This window comes from Budorcas taxicolor, chromosome 10 (assembly GCF_023091745.1).
Source record: "Budorcas taxicolor isolate Tak-1 chromosome 10, Takin1.1, whole genome shotgun sequence".
NCBI lineage: Eukaryota > Metazoa > Chordata > Mammalia > Artiodactyla > Bovidae > Budorcas > Budorcas taxicolor.
In genome coordinates, this window is record NC_068919.1 from 49,171,482 (window position 1) to 49,190,637 (window position 19,156).

The 19,156-nt window shown below is 39.0% G+C and overlaps 1 protein-coding gene across 1 annotated transcript in view; it reads right to left on the bottom strand.

Moving 5' to 3' along the window:
• FAM81A (family with sequence similarity 81 member A) overlaps positions 1-19,156 on the bottom strand; it is a 57,252-nt gene that overhangs the window by 16,606 nt on the left and 21,490 nt on the right. Inside the window, exon 4 of the mRNA XM_052646493.1 lies at positions 16,898-17,016. Within this exon, the coding sequence (XP_052502453.1) occupies positions 16,898-17,016 (119 nt within the window). The remainder of the gene's footprint in view (positions 1-16,897; positions 17,017-19,156) is intronic.

Consider the following 19,156-nt stretch of genomic DNA (forward strand, 5'->3'; position numbering starts at 1 on the left):
CATAAGTAAAACTAAACAGACTACGGTGAAATTCATATAACCCAAGATAAAGATAAAATCTTAAAAGCTACCAGATAACAAAGACAAAATGATTTTTTGACTGACTATAAGATTGATAGCACACTATAGATACCAGAAGACAATAAATATCAGAAGATATTGGAGAAACAGCTTCTACGGACTGAGGGGAACAAATCTATCATCCAAGAATAAGTGCAAAATAAAGACATTTCAGACATACAAAGATTAAGAAATGCATCGCCCACACACTCATATTGAAAAAGTCATTAAATAATGTGCTTCAGTAAGAAGAAAAGAACACCCAGAGAGAAGGAGTAGGATGCAAGAAACAACAAACTGAGGAAATTTTTGGAAAATTTAATTTTTTGTAGACTCTGAAAAAAGTAAGCTACCAGCTCAATTACTTCAAACTTCTTGAGATTTTACTTGGTAATGACTCACATTTTCTCTAAGTTGAACAACCTGTTTAGCTTAATCATTTGACTAAAATGCTATAATCCTCTTTGGAAATAACCGAAAATGTATTAGGATAAAAACAATTAATATTGATGAAAATATTTTTAATATTTTGAAACACAATCTGAAAAACTGCATATATACATGTGTAAATTTCAATAGTCATAATAAAATAGACACAAAGCAGCAATCACGTCACTATCCATCTATATTGGAAATATTTTTAACATTTACTGCCCAACACTGGAGTTTGTAGAATTAAGCTACATCACACACTGCAGGTGGAACAGTAAATTTTACAAATCTTCTTGAGGGCAACTTGGCAGTATATACTCCAAATCTTGAAACATGAATATATTTCGATGTGCCTTGCAATCTAGGTATTAACCCCAAAGAAACAAAAGTGTGAGCAAGGAAAAATCAAACTAAATTCTGTATAAATTCTTTGTACAATTTTCTGCTTTTCTAGGATAAAACCAAAATCCTTCAAAACGCTTAGAAAGAGTCAGTCCCAAGCCACCTATCTCCCTGCATCATCTTATATATTCTGTCCCTTTTTTCCTCTGTACTCAGCCACACCATTACACTGCAGGCCTTTGAGCTTACTTCACTTCTTCCCTACTTTAAGGCCTTCACCCAGGCTCTTCTCTCTGGATGAAGTCTTCTTCCTTGACCTTATCACCTGACTAGGTACTATACATCCCTCAAGCTAAGCACAATAGTCACTTCCTTACTGAACCCTTCCTGGAGATCAGGTATAGCAATTAAACACTTTCCGGATACCCCACATTTTTCTTCTGCTGAACTTCTTAAAATTTATTATTATTACTATTACTACCACTATTATTATCATTTTCTACTTGCTGTTGTTGTCCAGTCACTCAGTTGTATCTGTCTCTTTGTGACCCCATGGACTGCACCATGCCAGGCTTCCCTGTCCTTCACCAACTTCCAGAGCTTGCTCAAACTTATGTCCGTTGAGTCTGTGATGCCATCCAACCATCTTATCCTCTGTCATCCCCTTCTCCTCCTGCCTTCAATCTTTCCCAGCATCAGAGTCTTTTCTAACAGGCTGGCTCTTCACATCAGGTGGCCAAAGTATTGGAGTTTCAGCTTAAGCATCAGCCCTGCCAATGAACATTCAGGACTGATTTCCTTTAGGATTAACTGGTTTGATCTCCTTGCAGTTCAATGGACTCTCAAGAATCTTCTCCAACACCATAGTTCAAAAGCATCAATTCTTCAGTGCTCAGCCTTCTTTATGGTCCAACTCTCACATCCATACATGACTACTAGAAAAACCATAGCTTTGACTAGACAGACCTTTGTTGGCAAAGTAATGGCTCTGCTTTTTAATATGCTGACTAGGTTGGTCATAACTTTTCTTCCAAGGAGCTGCTGCTAAGTTGCTTCAGTCGTGCCCGACTCTGCGTGACTCCAGAGACAGCAGTCTACCAGGCTCCCCCATCCCTGGGATTCTCCAGGCAAGAACACTGGAGTGGGTTGCCATTTCCTTCTCCAATGCATGAAAGTAAAAAAGTGAAAGTGAAGTCACTCAGTCGTGTCTGACTCTTCGCGACCCCATGGACTGCAGCCCACCAGGCTCCTCCGTCCATGGGATTTTCCAGGCAAGAGTACTGGAGTGGGGTGCCATCGCCTTCTCCATCCAAGGAGCAAGCATCTTTTAATTTCATGGCTGCAATCACCATCTGCAGCTCACTTTATTCATGGCTCACTTTATTCAGTTCATTATTTTTAAATAACTGTTCCTATTTTAAATCCTGTGTCATCATTCCCTTGTCCTCCTTTTAAGACTGTATTGCACACACATATACATGTCTATTTATGTATTAATATATATATATACACACATATATATTGTGGAGAAGGCAGTGGCAACCCACTCCTATACTCTTACCTGGAAAATCCCATGGATGGAGGAGCCTGGTAGGCTGCAGTCCATGAGGTTGCTAAGAGTCAGACACGACTAGACGACTTCACTTTTACTTTTCACTTTCATGCATTGGAGAAGGAAATGGCAACCCACTCCAGTGTTCTTGCCTGGAGAATCCCAGGGACAGCGGAGCCTGGTGGGCTGCCGTCTATGAGGTCACACAGAGTCGGACACGACTGAAGCGACTTAGCAGTAGTAGCACACATATATATTTCTTAAAAGTATGTGTATGTGTGTATTAGTTGAATTCAACTGTTACAAAAGCCATTATGTCATAAGTAATATTTTGATACTTATTGTTTTCACTTATTGCTAAGCTTCAACTATATTGTTAAACACTACAGTAGTTATTCATTTTAACTACAAAATAACATTCTATTGTTTGTTACAATTTATTTTCCAAACTTCCACTAATGGGCACTTTAGGTTATTGCAAGACTTTGCTACTTCGAACAATGATGCTATGAACATACCCTCCTGTGGTACAACTTCAGCAATTTATCTTGGGCATAAACTGATGGATCTCAAAGTATATGGATGTTCAGCACTGAGAGGTAACATCAGCCCTCACTAGTTTATACTCCCACTAAACAACAGGTAAGAGATCTTGTGCACCTACACCCTCTCTAATGCTTGGCATTTTTGGACATTTTAGATGCCAATCTACTGGGAGTGAGAAAGCATATATTGCTGCTTTTTGAAATTTTTATTTCAGTATCAACCAATGCTACTGAATCTCCTCACATGTTTATCGGCCATGTGTGTTTCTTCTTTGACGTCAGTTCATGTCTCTTACCCACTGTTACACTGGATTGTTTGCATTATTCTCAACTTGTACATATATTCTTGACACAACTTTTTACTATACAACGTCTTCCTCCATTTGTAACTTCTCATTTTCTTATTTAAGAATGGTGAGCAACACTTTAAATTTTAACATAATCAAACTTCTCAATGCCTTCTATATCAAGAAGAAATCTTCCCCTACCAAAAGGTCTAAAAGATATTTCTCTATATGTTTCTATTAAAAGTTTTAAGTCTTATGTTCAGCATTTAAGTCCTTTACTCATCTGGAGGTGATTTTATATCTGATATGAGATAGGGAAAAAAATGAATCTTTTTTGAAATGGATAAATTTTCTAGCTCCATTTACTTAACAGTCTCTTCTTTCTCCATGGATCTGCTACGCCATCTATGACATATATCAAAGTCCCATACATGTGTGGTTCAATTCTGGACTTTCTATCCTGTTCCACTGTTCAATTTCTCTATCCCTAAGCCACCAACATAACATCTTAATAACTACAGTTTCATAGCAAGTCTTGGTATCTAGTAGGGCAATTCTCCCCTCTTTGGTCATCTTCATAAGTATCTTGAGTATTTCTGACTCTTAACTGATGTACAAACATTAGGATCATCTTATCAAGTTTCTCCATAAAACTCTGTAATCTAATTGTAATTTCATTGATTCTGAAGATTAATTTGTGAAAACTGATATTTTTAAAGATATTAAAGACTTCCTACCCTTGAATATAATACCTGTTTCTATTTATTTATATTTTCTTATTATTTCTTAACCAATTTTTTTAATTTTCAAGAAGTCTTGAACAATTTTTGTTAGATATATGCCTAGTTATTACACATTCCCTGATTTTAGTTTAAATAACATCTTCATTTTAAGTATGTTTTCTAGTTGTTTCCTATTGGTTTTTAGTAAAGAAACTGATCTTTGTACTTTAATATTAGTAACCACCTTGCTAAATTTACATTAACAGATTAAGAGAGAAATCTGTGATTTGAATAGATGCAAAAACACTTGAGAAAACTCAATACAAATTATAAAGAGTCTTAGTAAATCTGGAGTGCAAGAAAACTTCCCAAATCTGATGAATCCATGATTAATCATCATCCAAAAAATGGAAAAACTCTGGAAGTATTCTCATTAAAGTTGAAAACAAGAGAAAGATGCTCATTGTTAAATTTCTAATGAACTGTACTGAAGATTTTACCCAGTACAAGATGACAAAAAAGACAGACTAAGGATATGAGGATCAGAAAAGAAGAAATTAAACTGCCAATATATACAGATGATACGATCATTTCTATAGAAACTCCCCCCAAATCTATAAACCAGAATCATAAGTAAAATAAATAATTATTTTGCAATAATTTGCTTAATGTCTATCTCTCCTATTAGAAGGAATATAAACTACATTTAAGGAAGAAGGGCAACTGCCTTTTCTATCACTAAAACCCTAGTGCTGAGCACATTGCCTTGCTTGTAGTAGGGGCTCAATAAATACTTGCCAATGAATGACTATAAGGAATATTTACTACGTACCATGCACTGTCCAAGATGCATAATATTATGCATGAATTAAACATGGACTTATGCATGAACTAAATATTAGTTCATTTAGTCCTCAAAATCATCCCACTCACAAATGATGCCTAAAAAACAATATCAAATACAGACCCCTCTTTTTAATTTTGAGCTCAAAATTTTTAAGCAAAACATTATCTAAATTATATTTGGAGAAATCTGAATTTTTAAATTACCATGAAATACAAAAATATTATTTTCCAATCCAAATAACAGCTTCTTGGATGGAAATTTGTCAGATGGAAATTTACACCATACCAGTTTATCATCTTCACAAAGCAGTTCAAGGGACAGACTATATTTAAATAAGTTACTTGAAAAGGTCTCAAAATGATCCTAAAGCTCATGGCTCACAGATTTGCACTAGCTATAGCTTGGCTTCCATATTTTGTCTCACTTGGAAACACAAACACTACAACATTGTTGTTGTTCTGTCACTCAGCCATGTCTGACTCTTTGCAACCCCGTGGACCACAGCACACCAGGCTTCCCTGTCCATCATCTCCCAGAGCTTGCTCAGACTCATGACCATTGAGTCAATGATGCCATCCCAGCATCTCATCCTCTGTCTCCCCCTTCTCCTCCTGCCCTCAATCTTTCCCAGCATCAGGATCTTTTCCAATGAGTCAGCTCTTCGCATCAGGTGGTCAAAGTATCAGAGCTACAACACACATTTCCATTAATACAGGAGTGGCTAAATATATTAAATTATGATACATACATGGAACAGAATATCCCATATTTAATTAAAAAGTCAGTCAGGTCATGTGCATACTGGAAGGAGGCCCACAATATACTGTCATGAAGAAACAAGTGACAGAATAGTATGTCTTCCTGAACCAGGGATCAAACCTGTGTCCCTTGCATTGGCAGGCAGACTCTTAACCAATGGACCACCAGGGAAGCCCCCTTCCTTTCTTCTCAAAAAACACACATCATAAAAGGCAGTCTTGAGGCTCACATGTAGCTGTAGGCATGACTCAACAGATTTAGTTAAACAAGAACCTGCACTGAATTCCGACCAGTTGTCCTGTTTTATCTTGATGTAATATTACAGATGAACTGCTGATGTATTCATTCCAAAATTTCCCTTTTCAGGTCTTTGGGCAGCTGTCTTCCAGGTACAGCTCTTGGTTGCAGCAGTTAGGTGGCAGAATGACTCTATCTCTTGGCTGTCTGATCAATGATGGCAAGGAGGTGGTTAAAAGTCCAGAACAGGGTCCCAAATGTCTAACCACAGACATGACTTGAGTTTCATGCTTAGGCAGATCTTCTCTTACAGCTTGTGACATGGTAGCATACGGCATTTAAAAAGCAATGACACTTACAGAATGCCTATGTCATTCATTTTACTTCATCTCTTCACATAGGCATTTTATAATCTCACAACCTTGCAAAGGTAAATACACTACACTAAGATATTCTGAGAGAGAGACCACATTCACACAATATTTTTTACAGTAAACTCTTATAATTATTCTATTTTATTATTAATTATTGTTAATCTCTTATTTTGCCTAAGCTATAAATTAGACTTTCTCACAGGGATAAGTATATCGGAAAAAACATAGTATATATATATAGGGAGGCTTCAGTGCTATCCCCAGTTTCAGGCACCCACTGGGAGTCTCAGGGTGTATTCCCTTGGGATTACTGTATCATAACTAAGCTTTTAATATGGGTGTTATGGCCTAACAAAATATTGGCATAATCAAGAGGTGTTATGATATGTATGTATGGCTGAGTCCCTTCACTGTTCACCTGAAACTATCACAACATTATTAATAGGCTATGTGCATGCTCAGTAACTTCAGCCATGTCCAACTCTGTGACCCTGTGGACTGTAGCCAGGCTCCTCCATCCATGGGATTCTCCAGGCAAGAATACTGGAGTGGGTTACCATGCCCTCCTCCAGGGACCTTCCTGACCCAGGGATTGAATGCACATCTCTTGCATTGCAAGTGGATTCTCTAATGCTGAGCCACTGGGGAAGCCCTTTAATCAGCTATATGCCAATACAAAATAAAAAGTCTAAAAAAAAAAGAAAAAGGAGGTGAGAGACAGGAGCAGAAACAGAGAGAAACATCCTATATCATCCTGAGAAGACCTTATTATTGCTCTACAACTTGTTTGTCCCCTTTGTGTAAATTTTGGTCTGTTCCCATGTTTTCACTGCATTTTGTAAGAGAGCCTTGGGATATATATCTATATTAGAAAATAATTCAACATTAATAAAAGGGGTTCATGTTATAGGAGCACCTCAATATATAAGACAAATACTAACAGACATAAAAAGAGAAATTGACAGTAACACAATCATAGTAGGAGACTTTAACACCCCACTCACACCAATGGACAGGTCATCAAAACAGAAAATTAATAAGGAAACACAAGTCTTAAATGACACACTAGATGAGATGGATCTCATTAATATCTTCAGGACATTCCATCCAAATGCAGAAGAATACACCTTCTTCTCAAATGCACATGGAACATTCTCCAGGATAGACCACATCTTGGGTCACAAATCAAATCTCAGTAAATTTAAGAAAACTGAAATCGTGTCAAGCATCTTCACTGACCACAACGCTATGAGGCTAGGTTATCAATTACAAGAAAAAAGCTACAAGAAACACAAACACATGGAGATTAAACAATATGTTGCTAAATAACCAACAGGTTACTGAAGAAATCAAAAGGGAAATCAAAAAATTTTTAGAAACAAATGACAATGAAAACATGACAACTCAAAACCTATGGGATGCAGCAAAAGCAGTTCTAAGAGGGACATTTATAGCGTTACACTCCTACCTCAAGAAACAAGAAAAACATCTACTAGACAACCTAACTTTACACCTAAAACAACTAGAAAAAAACAACAAAAAAAATAGTAGAAGGAAAGAAATCATAAAGAGCAGAGCAGAAACAAATGAAAAAGAAATGAAAGAAACAATAGTAAAGATTAATAAAACCAAAAGTGGGTTCTTTGGGAAGATAAACAAAATTGACAAACCTTTAGCCAGACTCATCAGGAAAAAAGAGAGAAGAATCAAATCAACAAACAGGAGAGGTTACAACAGACAATGCAGAAATACAAAGGATTATAAGAGACTATTGTGAACAACTATATGGCAATAAAATGGATAACCTGGGAGAAATGGACAGATTTTTAGAAAAGTTCAATCTTTCAAGGCGGAATCAGGAAGAAATAGAAATTATGAACAATACAGTTATAAGCACTGAAATTGAAATTGTGATAACTGTGATCAAAAATCCCCCAAAAAACAGAAGCCCAGGACCAGATGGCTTCACAGGAGAAATCTAACCAACATTTAGAGAAGAGCTAATGCCTATCCTTCTAAAACTCTTTCAAAAAACTGCAGAGGAAGGAACAACAGACTGGTTCCAAATAGGAAAAGGAGTATGTCAAGGCTGTATATTGTCACCCTGCTTTTTTAACTTCTATGCAGAGTACATCATGAGAAACACTGGGCTAGAAGAAGCACAAGCTGGAATCAAGATTGCTGGGAGAAATATCAATAACCTCAGATATGCAGATGACACCACCCTTATGGCAGAAAGTGAAGAGGAACTAAAAAGCCTCTTGATGAAAGTGAAAGAGGAGAGTGAAAAAGTTGGCTTAAAGCTCAACATTCAGAAAACAAAGATCATGGCATCTGGTCCCATCACTTCATGGCAAACAGATGGGGAAACAGTGGAAACAGTGGCAGACTTTATGTCGGGGGGCTCCAAAATCACTGCAGATGGTGACTGCAGCCATGAAATTAAAAGACGCTTACTCCTTGGAAGAAAAGTTATGACCAACCTAGATAGCATATTCAAAAGCAGAGACATTACTTTGCCAACAAAGGTCCATCTAGTCAGGGCTATGGTTTTTTCAGTAGTCATGTATGGATGCAAGACTCTCATGTATGGACTGTGAAGAAAGCCAAGCGCCAAAGAATTGATGCTTTTGAACTGTGGTGTTGGAGAAGACTCTTGAGAGTCCCTTGGACTACAAGGAGATCCAACCAGTCCATTCTGAAGGAGATCAGCCCTGGGATTTCTTTGGAGGGAATGATGCTAAAGCTGAAACTCCAGTACTTTGGCCACCTCATGCGAAGAGTTGACTTATTGGAAAAGACTCTGACGCTGGGAAGGATTGGGGGCAGGAGGAGAAGAGGACGATAGAGGATGAGATGGCTGGATGGCATCACCAACTCGATGGAGGTGAGTTTGGGTGAACTCCGGGAGATGGTGATGGACAAGGAGGCCTGGTGTGCTGCGATTCATGCGGTCACAAAGAGTCAGACACGACTGAGTGACTGAACTGAACTGAACTGAAGAACACTTCCAAACTCATTCTAAGAGGCCACCATCACCTGATATGAAAATCAGACAAACACAACACAAAGAAAGAAAACTACAGACCAATATCATTGATGAACATAGATGCAAAAATCCTCAACAAAATTTTAGCAAACAGAATTCAGCAACACATCAAAAAGCTCACCATGAACAAGTTGGGTTTATTCCAGGGATGCAAGGATTCTTCAATCTACACAAGTCAATCAATGTGATATACCATATTAACACATTGAAAGATAAAAACCATATGATCGTCTCAATAGATGCAGAAAAAGCCTTTGACAAAATTCAGCACCCATTTATGATTAAAACTCTTCAAAAAATGGACATAGAAGGAACCTACCTCAACACAGTAAAGGGCATATATTATAAATCTACAGTAAACATTATTCTCAATGGTGAAAAACTGAAAGCATTCCCCCTAAGATCAGGAACAAGACAAGGGTGTCCACTTTCACCACTTTTATTCAACATAGTTCTAGAAGTCCTAGCTACAGCAATCACAGAAATAAAAGGAATCAAAGAAACAAAAGGAATCCAGATCAGAAAAGAAGTAAAGCTCTCACTATTTGCAGATGACATGATACTGTACATAGAAAACCCTAAACATAGTATCAGAAAATTACTAGAGCTAATCAGTGAACTCAACAAAGTTGCAGGATATGAAATCAATGGACAGAAATCACTTGTATTTCTATATACTAACAATGAAAAATCAGAAAGAGAAATTAAGCAATCAATCCCATTCACCATTGCAACAGAAAGAATTAAATATCTAGGAATAGACTTACCTAAGGAAACAAAAGAGCTGTACACAGAAAATTATAAGACACTAATGAAAGAAATCAAAGATGACATAAACAGATGGAGAGATATTCCATGTTCCTGGGTAGGAAGAATCAATACTGTAAAAATGACTATACTATCAACCACAATCTACAGATTCAACGCGATCCCTATCAAATTACCAATGACATTTTTCACACAACTAGAACAAAAACATTTCACAATTCATATGGAAATACAAAAGACCCCGAATAACCAAAGCAGTCTTGAGAAAGAAGAATGGAGCTGGAGGAATCAACCTTCCTGACTTTAGATTATACTACAAAGCTACAGTCATCAAGACGGTATGGTACTGACACAAAAACAGAAATACAGACCAATGGAACAAGATAGAAAGCCCAGAAATAGGCCCACACACCTATAGGTACTTTATTTTTGACAAAGGAGGCAAGAATATACAATGGGGCAAAGACAGCCTCTTCAATAAATGGTGCTGAGAAAACTGGACAACTACATGTAAAAGAATGAAATTAGAACACTTCCTAACACCATACACAAAGATAAACTCAAAATGGATTAAAAACCTAAATGTAAGACCAGAAACTGTAAAACTCTTAGAGAAAAACACAGGCAGAACACTTGATGACATAAATCAAAGAAAGATCCTCTATGACCCACCTCCTAGAGTAATGGAAATAAAAACAAAAGTAAACAAGTGGGACCTGATTAAACTTAAAAGCTTTTGCACAGCAAAGGAAACACTAAGCAAGGTGTAAAGACAACCCTCAGAGTAGGAGAAAATAATAGCAAATGAAACAAAGGATTAATTTCCAAAATATATAAGCAGCTCATACAACTCAATACCAGAAAAACAAACAACCCAATCAAAAAGTGGGGAAAAGACCTAAACAGACATTTCTCCAAAGACATACAGATGGCTAACAAACACATGAAACAATGCTCAACATCACTCATTATTAGAGCTATGCAAACCAAAACTACAATGAGATATCACCCTACACTGGTCAGAATGGCCATCATCAAAAAGTCTACAAACAATAAATGCTGGAGAGGGTGTGGAGAAAAGGGAACGCTCGTGCACTTTTGGAGCAAATGTAAATTGATACAGCTACTATGGAAGGTGGTATGGAGATTCCTTAAATAATTAGGAATAAAACCACCATATGACCCAGCAATCCCACTCCTAGGCATATACCCTGAGGAAACCGAAATTGAAAAAGACACATGTATCCCATTGCTCACTGCAGCACTATTTACAATAGCTAGAACATGGAAGCAACCTAGATGTCCATCAACAGATGAATGGATAAAGAAATTGTGGTATATATACACAATGGAATATTATTCAGCCATAAAAATGAATGCATTTGAGTCAGTTCTAATGAGGTGGATGAACCTGAAACCTATTATATAGAATGAAGTAAGTCAGAAAGAGAAAGATAAATATCATATTCTAATGCATATAGATGGAATCTAGAAAAATGGTACTGAAGAATTTATTTACGGGGCAGCAATAGAGAAATAGGCATAGAGAATAGACTTATGGACATGGGGACAGGGAAGGAGAGGGTGAGATGTATAGAAAGTGTAACATGGAAACTTACATTACCATATGTAAAATAGATAGCCAATGGGAATTTGCTGTATGGCTCAGGAAACTCAAACAGGGGCTCACATGCTAGTAAAGTAATGCTCAAAATTCTCCAAGCCAGGCTTCAGCAATACGTCAACCGTGAACTTCCTGATGTTCAAGCTGGTTTTAGAAAAGGCAGAGGAACCAGAGATCAAATTGCCAACATCCTCTGGATCATGGAAAAAGCAAGAGAGTTCCAGAAAAACATCTACTTCTGCTTTATTGACTATGCCAAAGCCTTTGACTGTGTGGATCACAATAAGCTGTGGAAAATTCTGAAAGAGATGGGAATACCAGACCACCTAACCTGCCTTTTGAGAAACCTATATGCAGGTCAGGAAGCAACAGTTAGAACTGGACATGGAACAACAGACTGGTTCCAAATAGGAAAAGGAGTATGTCAAGGCTGTATATTGTCAACCTGCTTATTTAACTTCTATGCAGAGTACATCATAAGAAATGCTGGGCTGGAAGAAGCCCAAGCTGGAATCAAGATTGCTGGGAGAAATATCAATAACCTCAAATATGCAGATGACACCACCCTTACGGCAGAAAGTGAAGAGGAACTAAAAAGCCTCTTGATGAAAGTGAAAGAGGAGAGTGAAAAGTTGGCTTAAAGCTCAACATTCGGAAAACGAAGATCATGGCATCTGGTCCCATCACTTCATGGCAAATAGATGGGGAAACAGTGGAAACAGTGGCAGACTTTATGTTGGGGGGCTCCAAAATCACTGCAGATGGTGACTGCAGCCATGAAATTAAAAGACGCTTACTCCTTGGAAGGAAAGTTATGACCAACCTAGATAGCATATTCAAAAGCAGAGACATTACTTTGCCAACAAAGGTCCGTCTAGTCAAGGCTATGGTTTTTCCAGTGGTCATGTATGGATGTGAGAGTTGGACTGTGAAGAAAGCTGAGCGCCAAAGAATTGATGCTTTTAAACTGCGGTGTTGGAAAAGGCTCTTGAGAGTCCCTTGGACTGCAAGGAGATCCAACCAGTCCATTCTAAAGCAGTCCTGGGTGTTCATTGGAAGGATTGATGGTAAAGCTGAAACTCCAGTACTTTGGCCACCTCATGAGAAGAGTTGACCCATTGGAAAAGACCCTGATGCTGGGAGGGATTGGGGGCAGGAGGAGAAGGGGACGATAGAGGATGAGATGGCTGGATGGCAGCACTGACTCGATGCACATGAGTCTGAGTGAACTCCGGGAGTTGGTGATGGACAGGGAGGCCTGGCGTGCTGTGATTCATGGGGTTGCAAACAGTCGGACACGACTGAGCGACTGAACTGAACTGATTATATGTATATGTCATTAGCCCTTAAATGCTGGTGATGGTTTTTTTTTTGTTTTTTTTTTAATTTTAAAATCTTTAATTCTTACATGTGTTCCCAAACATGAACCCCCCTCCCACCTCCCTCCCCATAACATCTCTGTGGGTGATGGTTTAACTGAATCCGACTAAACAGCAATTTACATCCTAGGGCATTGTCAAAAACAGTACAGCATAATGGATGCATACTACTATACATACACAGGGCTCCCCTGGTGACTCAGGTGGTAAAGAAACTGCCTGCCAATGCAGGAGACTCAAGAGACACAGGCTCGATCCCTGGGTAGAGAAAATCCCCCAGAGAAGGAAGTGGCAACTCATTCCAATATTCTTGCCTGGGAAATTCTATGGACAGAGGAGCCTGGCAGGCTATAAATAGTCCATGGGGGTCACAAAGAATCGCACATGACTGAGCACTCATGCACTCAGATACATAAAACAGATAACCAACAAGACCTACTGTATAGCACAGGGAACTATACTCAATATTTTGTAATAATCTATGAGGGAAAATAATCTGAAAAATATACATCTATATATACACATATTTGTATAATAGAATCACTGTGCTATACATCTGAAACTAGCATAATATTGTAAATCAATTATACTACAACTTAAAAAAAGAAATATATTGGGGATACTAGGTTGTATAATACAATAAAAGCAATTTTTAAAATGATTAAATTGCAAAGAAGAACAAAGTAAGCAAACAGCAAAGAAAAAAACAGTAGAGTAATCTGCAAGGAATCAGTGGAGCCTAAGATTTGGGTGTGACACCAACAGAGGCAGGCAGCTTAATAAAATACGAAGGAAAGAGATAGTCACAGAGAGCCTTGCAAAAACTGCTATCATCACAGGCTGACTGTGCAGCCTCTGAGGATCGGCATCAATCCTGTCATGAGAGGCTTCATGTTGTGGGAGAAACAGACATCACTAACATAGGCCAGCTAAGTCACTTAACCAAGCAAACAACAAAAACAAGCCCAAGGCATCAGCTTCCAGGACTGCTACAATATACTACCTAAATATCCAGTTTTTAATTAAAGTTATAATATATACAAAGCATATTACTCAACAGCTATACTCCTAGGTATACACATCCAAGAGAAATTAATTAAAGCATATGACCACACAACCTCGTATGTGAATGTGCATAAGAGCATTATTTATAATGGCCAAAAAATTTTAACTTGATGATATCCCATCTGTTTCTTTTTTTCTTTGCACCTGGACTTAATCTGAGGGAATGTGCACACCTGCCTCAGTACACAGGTATTTTTCCTCTGAAACTCTGATACCATGCAAACAGATCTCAGAGAGGAAAGTGGAGGAAGCTACTGAGTCCTGGACAAATAAAGATGGTAAGCCAAAAAATGGACCAAATGTCCCAGTAGGAACAGAAAAGCTAGACTCCAGGCTTTGGGTCAGGGAGGAATGGGAAACTCTCTGAGACAGTCCTGTTCAAGTGTGTTCTGCTTAGTGAAGTAAGGGTGTCTATCATTTCTGCAGAGAATTATCCTTTGCCCTTTCCTGTTGGCTCTCCAGGGAGGTATCAGGGTTTGTTTCCTATCAATTACTTCACCAATGGATCCATGAACACTATAAACTAAAACCTGAAATAGTACTGCAGCCTGGTAATCCAAGACTATCACTTGAAGAGTTCATATCCTTTCAAAACCATGACATAATTAATACAAGAAAGTTAAAACTTTCCCCAGGAATTATTTCACATGAGTTTGTTTCAACAACCAAAGCCTCATTAGCATTCCAGAAGAAAGATGGAATGCTAAAATAAAGCAAAAATATGTGGTGTTCACAACACATTATTTTGACTGTTTCAGAGTAAAAGCATTTGTTACAGAGAAGGAACAAGCTGGGTAGAGACGTTAATAAGAAACTGCAGAGGAAAAATGTAAAATTCCTGCAAGTGTTTCAAAACAATTTCTCCATTTTGTAATTAGAACCAGTGTTACAAGGATAATTTCATGGCCGCTGCATAACAGGTCCTGTCTGCTCTATATTCACTCCATCTCAGGTACACACTAAGCCCCTTCCATATATCACCTCACTCAACCTCCATCTGCAACTCAAGTGACTAGGAAAATTTCTAGAGTTCTCCTGAAGTTCCTACTCTTGCCTTGTAGCTCTGAAGCTCTTTAGATCCTCCCAATTCTGAGAGGTATAACAGAGCTGGGGTTTCCTTTCAGCTGATCTCCGCACAAAAAAACTTCAAGTCCAATTAACAGTGATTTTCCAAATCTTTAATTCATCCAAATAAACATTTATTGAGTATCTACTGTCTTCCAGAGACTGGTTCTATGCACTGAGGTTACAAAAAGATGACGTACTCTGCCCCAAGGCAACAGAGAGACTCAACAGCACAGAGAGTGGTAGGTAAGTTCAGGAGAAAGGGATCTGGGAAAACTTCCTGGAGGAGGTAAAACTTAAGCTGAACTTTAAAGGCCGACTAGAAGTTAGGAAAGAAGGGGAGAGGGCAGGTATAAGAACAAGTGAAGTCACTCAGTCATGTCTGAGTCTTTGCGACCCCATGGACTGTAGCCCACCAGGCTCCTCTGTCCATGGGATTCTCCAGGCAACAATACTGGAGTGGGTTGCCATTTCCTTCTCCAGGGGATCTTCCCGACCCAGGGATCGAACCCAGGTCTCCTGCACTGCAGGCAGACACTTTAACCTCTGAGCCACTAGGGAAACCCAAGTACAGCAAGCACAAAGGCACAGATATACGAGAGCCTGATCCAATCAGGGACTAACAAGCAGTACTGCTGAAAGTACTGTGCAAGGGGAGAGAGACATAAGGCGCTCAAGGGGACATCTGCCACCATGGGCCTTACAGAGACTGGGGTTTACCCAGATGAGGAGAGAACTCACACAAGAGTGGCGACCAGGAGCCCTCTGCCATGAGACCGACGTCATCCAGCAAACCTGAATTCACAGGCCCAATATTCAGAGTCCTTCAAGTTTTGTTGGCACTAATACCCCCTAAAATCCTGTCTGGTCCAAAGAGACCTTGGATTCTTTCCTCCCTTGCCACTCTCTGCAGACCACCCTCACTTTCACTGCAAGCTGATTCAAACTGCCTGTTAACTTCACATCTCCCATGTACACTCATGCTTGACTCTTAATATCAGCAGAGGGCAGAAGAGGCCCGAGAATGCTTCAGAGGTTGTACATTTCTGACAAGCCCCCGGTGACAGGGACGCTGCTGGTCGGTCCATGGGGCACTTTTTCAGTAGTAAGTCCCTAGAAAAGCACCCTTCCTATGACCTGAGACGAATGGTCTCTTTTTCAAGTGTACAATCTACCATGGACTGATACTTTCAGAAAAGGTAATAAAAATGAATAAGGAAAAGATTTAAAATTTTTATTTTTTATTGAAGGACAATTGCTTTACAATATTGTGTTGATTTCTGCCATACCTCAGAGGAAATGAAATTTTAAAAAGACACACCAACTACTGTAAAGCAACTATAGTCCAATAAAAATTAATTTAAAATAAGAAAAAATAGATGTTAGATTTACTTTATTAATAAAAATTTTAAAATCAGTTAGTCCTGATCATCTTAGCTAATAAATGAGATATGTAAAATGCCCCCCTCCAAAAAAAGACGTACAAACTATAAGTTCCAACATTGTATTATTGGGCTCAATAAATATAACAATCTAACAAATTACACAGGTCAGCTGAGCCCTCCGCTCATCACCTTCCACACACACAGCTCCAACTACAGAAGTACAGTTGAATCAGGGCTACTCAAAACAAGGTCTAACTTCCGCCAGTAGATTTTATGGGAAAAGGAGACAATGTACTAGAAAAAGACAAAGACTGCTTTGGTGCTTCATAAATATATTCCCCATTAAAATGAAGTTGATGAGAAATCACTCTTGATACACAGAGATACAAATACCTGACTACCCACCTGGCCACTCTTCCCCGGAGATCCCCCAGGCCAGAGAGCTGCCTCATCTCCAGGGTCTTTAAGGCAGAATTAGTTCCGTAGCTAATGTTGTCCCGGGCACGGATCTGCTCCTGGAGTACCTGGGCAACACACAAAAACACCAACGAGGTCATCTGGGAACTCACAAGATACCACAGACGCATTTGATACTTCTGGCAAAAATAAGACTGTTTAACTCCTTTCAGAAGAGGCTCCTTCGTAAGCATAACCTGATGTACACATCCACAGAGAACCAGGGGCTTCGAAAGAGACCTCAGAGATGTCACTCAGACCAAGCTCCTGCATTAACCAGTAAAAACATTTAGACTCAGATGTCAGGTGACTGGATGGAGGTTCCACCATAGGCAGAGGCAAAGCTGAGACTAGGAGCCTGGACACATGGAAGGTGGCACAGAGGTCTTACCCCACCCTAGTGTGCTTTTTGATTGTCATTGTTTTAGGCAAGCAATACCTAAATCTGAGAAGTAATATATCAAGAAAAAGGAGCAGAGTAACATCAGACAAAGAGGTTCAAATGTCAGTCCCTCTAGCTGTGTGATTCTGAGCAAGTGTCTAGAGCTTTCTGAGCTTCCTTTTCATCCTCTGTTGATGGTAACAGTGACTATACTCTTAAGGCCACTTTATGGGAAATTACATAAGATAATGCATACAAAGCACTAAGCAAAATGCCTGCTGCTGCTGCTAAGTCGCTTCAGTCGTGTCCGACTATGTGCGACCCCAGAGACGGCAGCCCACCAGGCTCGCCCGTCCCTGGGATTCTCCAGGCAAGAACACTGGAGTGGGTTGCCATTTCCTTCTCCACTGCGTGAAAGTGAAATCGCTCAGTGGTGTCCGACTCTTCGCGACCCCATGGACTGCAGCCTACCAGGCTCCTCCGTCCATGGGATTTTCCAGGCAAGAGTCCTGAAGTGGGTTGCCACTGCCTTCTCCAAACACAATGCCTACTACACGATAAATACAACAAATGCTAATGATTCTTTTTAGTACTTATTCGGTAACAATATTTATACTGGACTGGTAGAATGCATCTCAGAGAAAAGACATTAAATGAAAGCAGAACTGCTGAAAGATGGAGTGACCCAGCACAAAAACAAGACCCCAAGGAGCATCCATCCCGGGAAATCTGCAAAGGAGTGATGGCAATGAAGAGGACACCCCTGAGGTTTATTGAGCACGTCCTGGGAGAAGCCTGGGGCTGCACTACATGCTGACATGCACAAATCCACACAGCATTGTGAGGGAGGTACTCTCAGGGTCTCTCAGGCACCAAGAGCTGAGCTGATACATCTGGAGAGAAGTGGCTAGCTGGGACTGGCTCAGGGCTCTTGGCTCCAGAATCTGCGCTCCCAACCATGCTGCAATGTTGCCTGCCAAACCAGCAAAGAATCAGAGACTGAAGCACTAAGAGAGACAGACAGACAAGAAAACCTGAATTCTAGGGAACAGGGGATCCCTCAAAAGCAAAAGTCCAAATCAGATGTTTCTCTGAACATTTCATGATTCTTTTGCTCATCCTTTTCTTTCTCTTCCCTCCTCCACTCCCCATATTCTCTCCTCCACACTCCCTGCCCCACTAACCACTCTCTTTCCATCTTTCCAAAGAGAATGCTTTTGACTTCTCACAGTATCCTTCCCCTTTCATTTTTTTTTTAAATTTCCGATTTGTCTGATGTCAGCCTAAGCATTTATGAATTCTCTAGCTTTTTTTTTTTTAACTTTTGGTTTTAAATTTTAAAAGATGAGCATGACATTCTTTTATTTTAACTACTTCTTCCTTAATAATGAAGATATTTTCCCTTTAGTACACCATTTGCTGTGTGCATAGGTTGGGTGTAAAGTGTTTTTACTGTTCCAATTTCAATTTTGAATTCCTCTTTGGTCTAAGGATATCTAAGTATCTTTAGAATTACTTAGAATTTCTTCATTTTCAAGTTTTCATCACTTTTATTATTTATTTCTAATTGTACTAGTTTATGATCAAAAGTATGGTCTGTAATATACCTAATTTTTTAATGTATTAAATTTTGCATTGTCACATATGACTGATTTTTCAAAAGTTCCATGCAAAAAAACTACCTGAAGAACAAAAGTTTCAATATTGCATATTAGACTGAATTTGCTGATTCCATTACTCATTTTCTTTTCTTTTTTTAGAGTTTTTATTTATTTGGCTGTACCCAGTCTTTGTTGCAGCATGTTAACTTTTGGTTGCAGCATGTG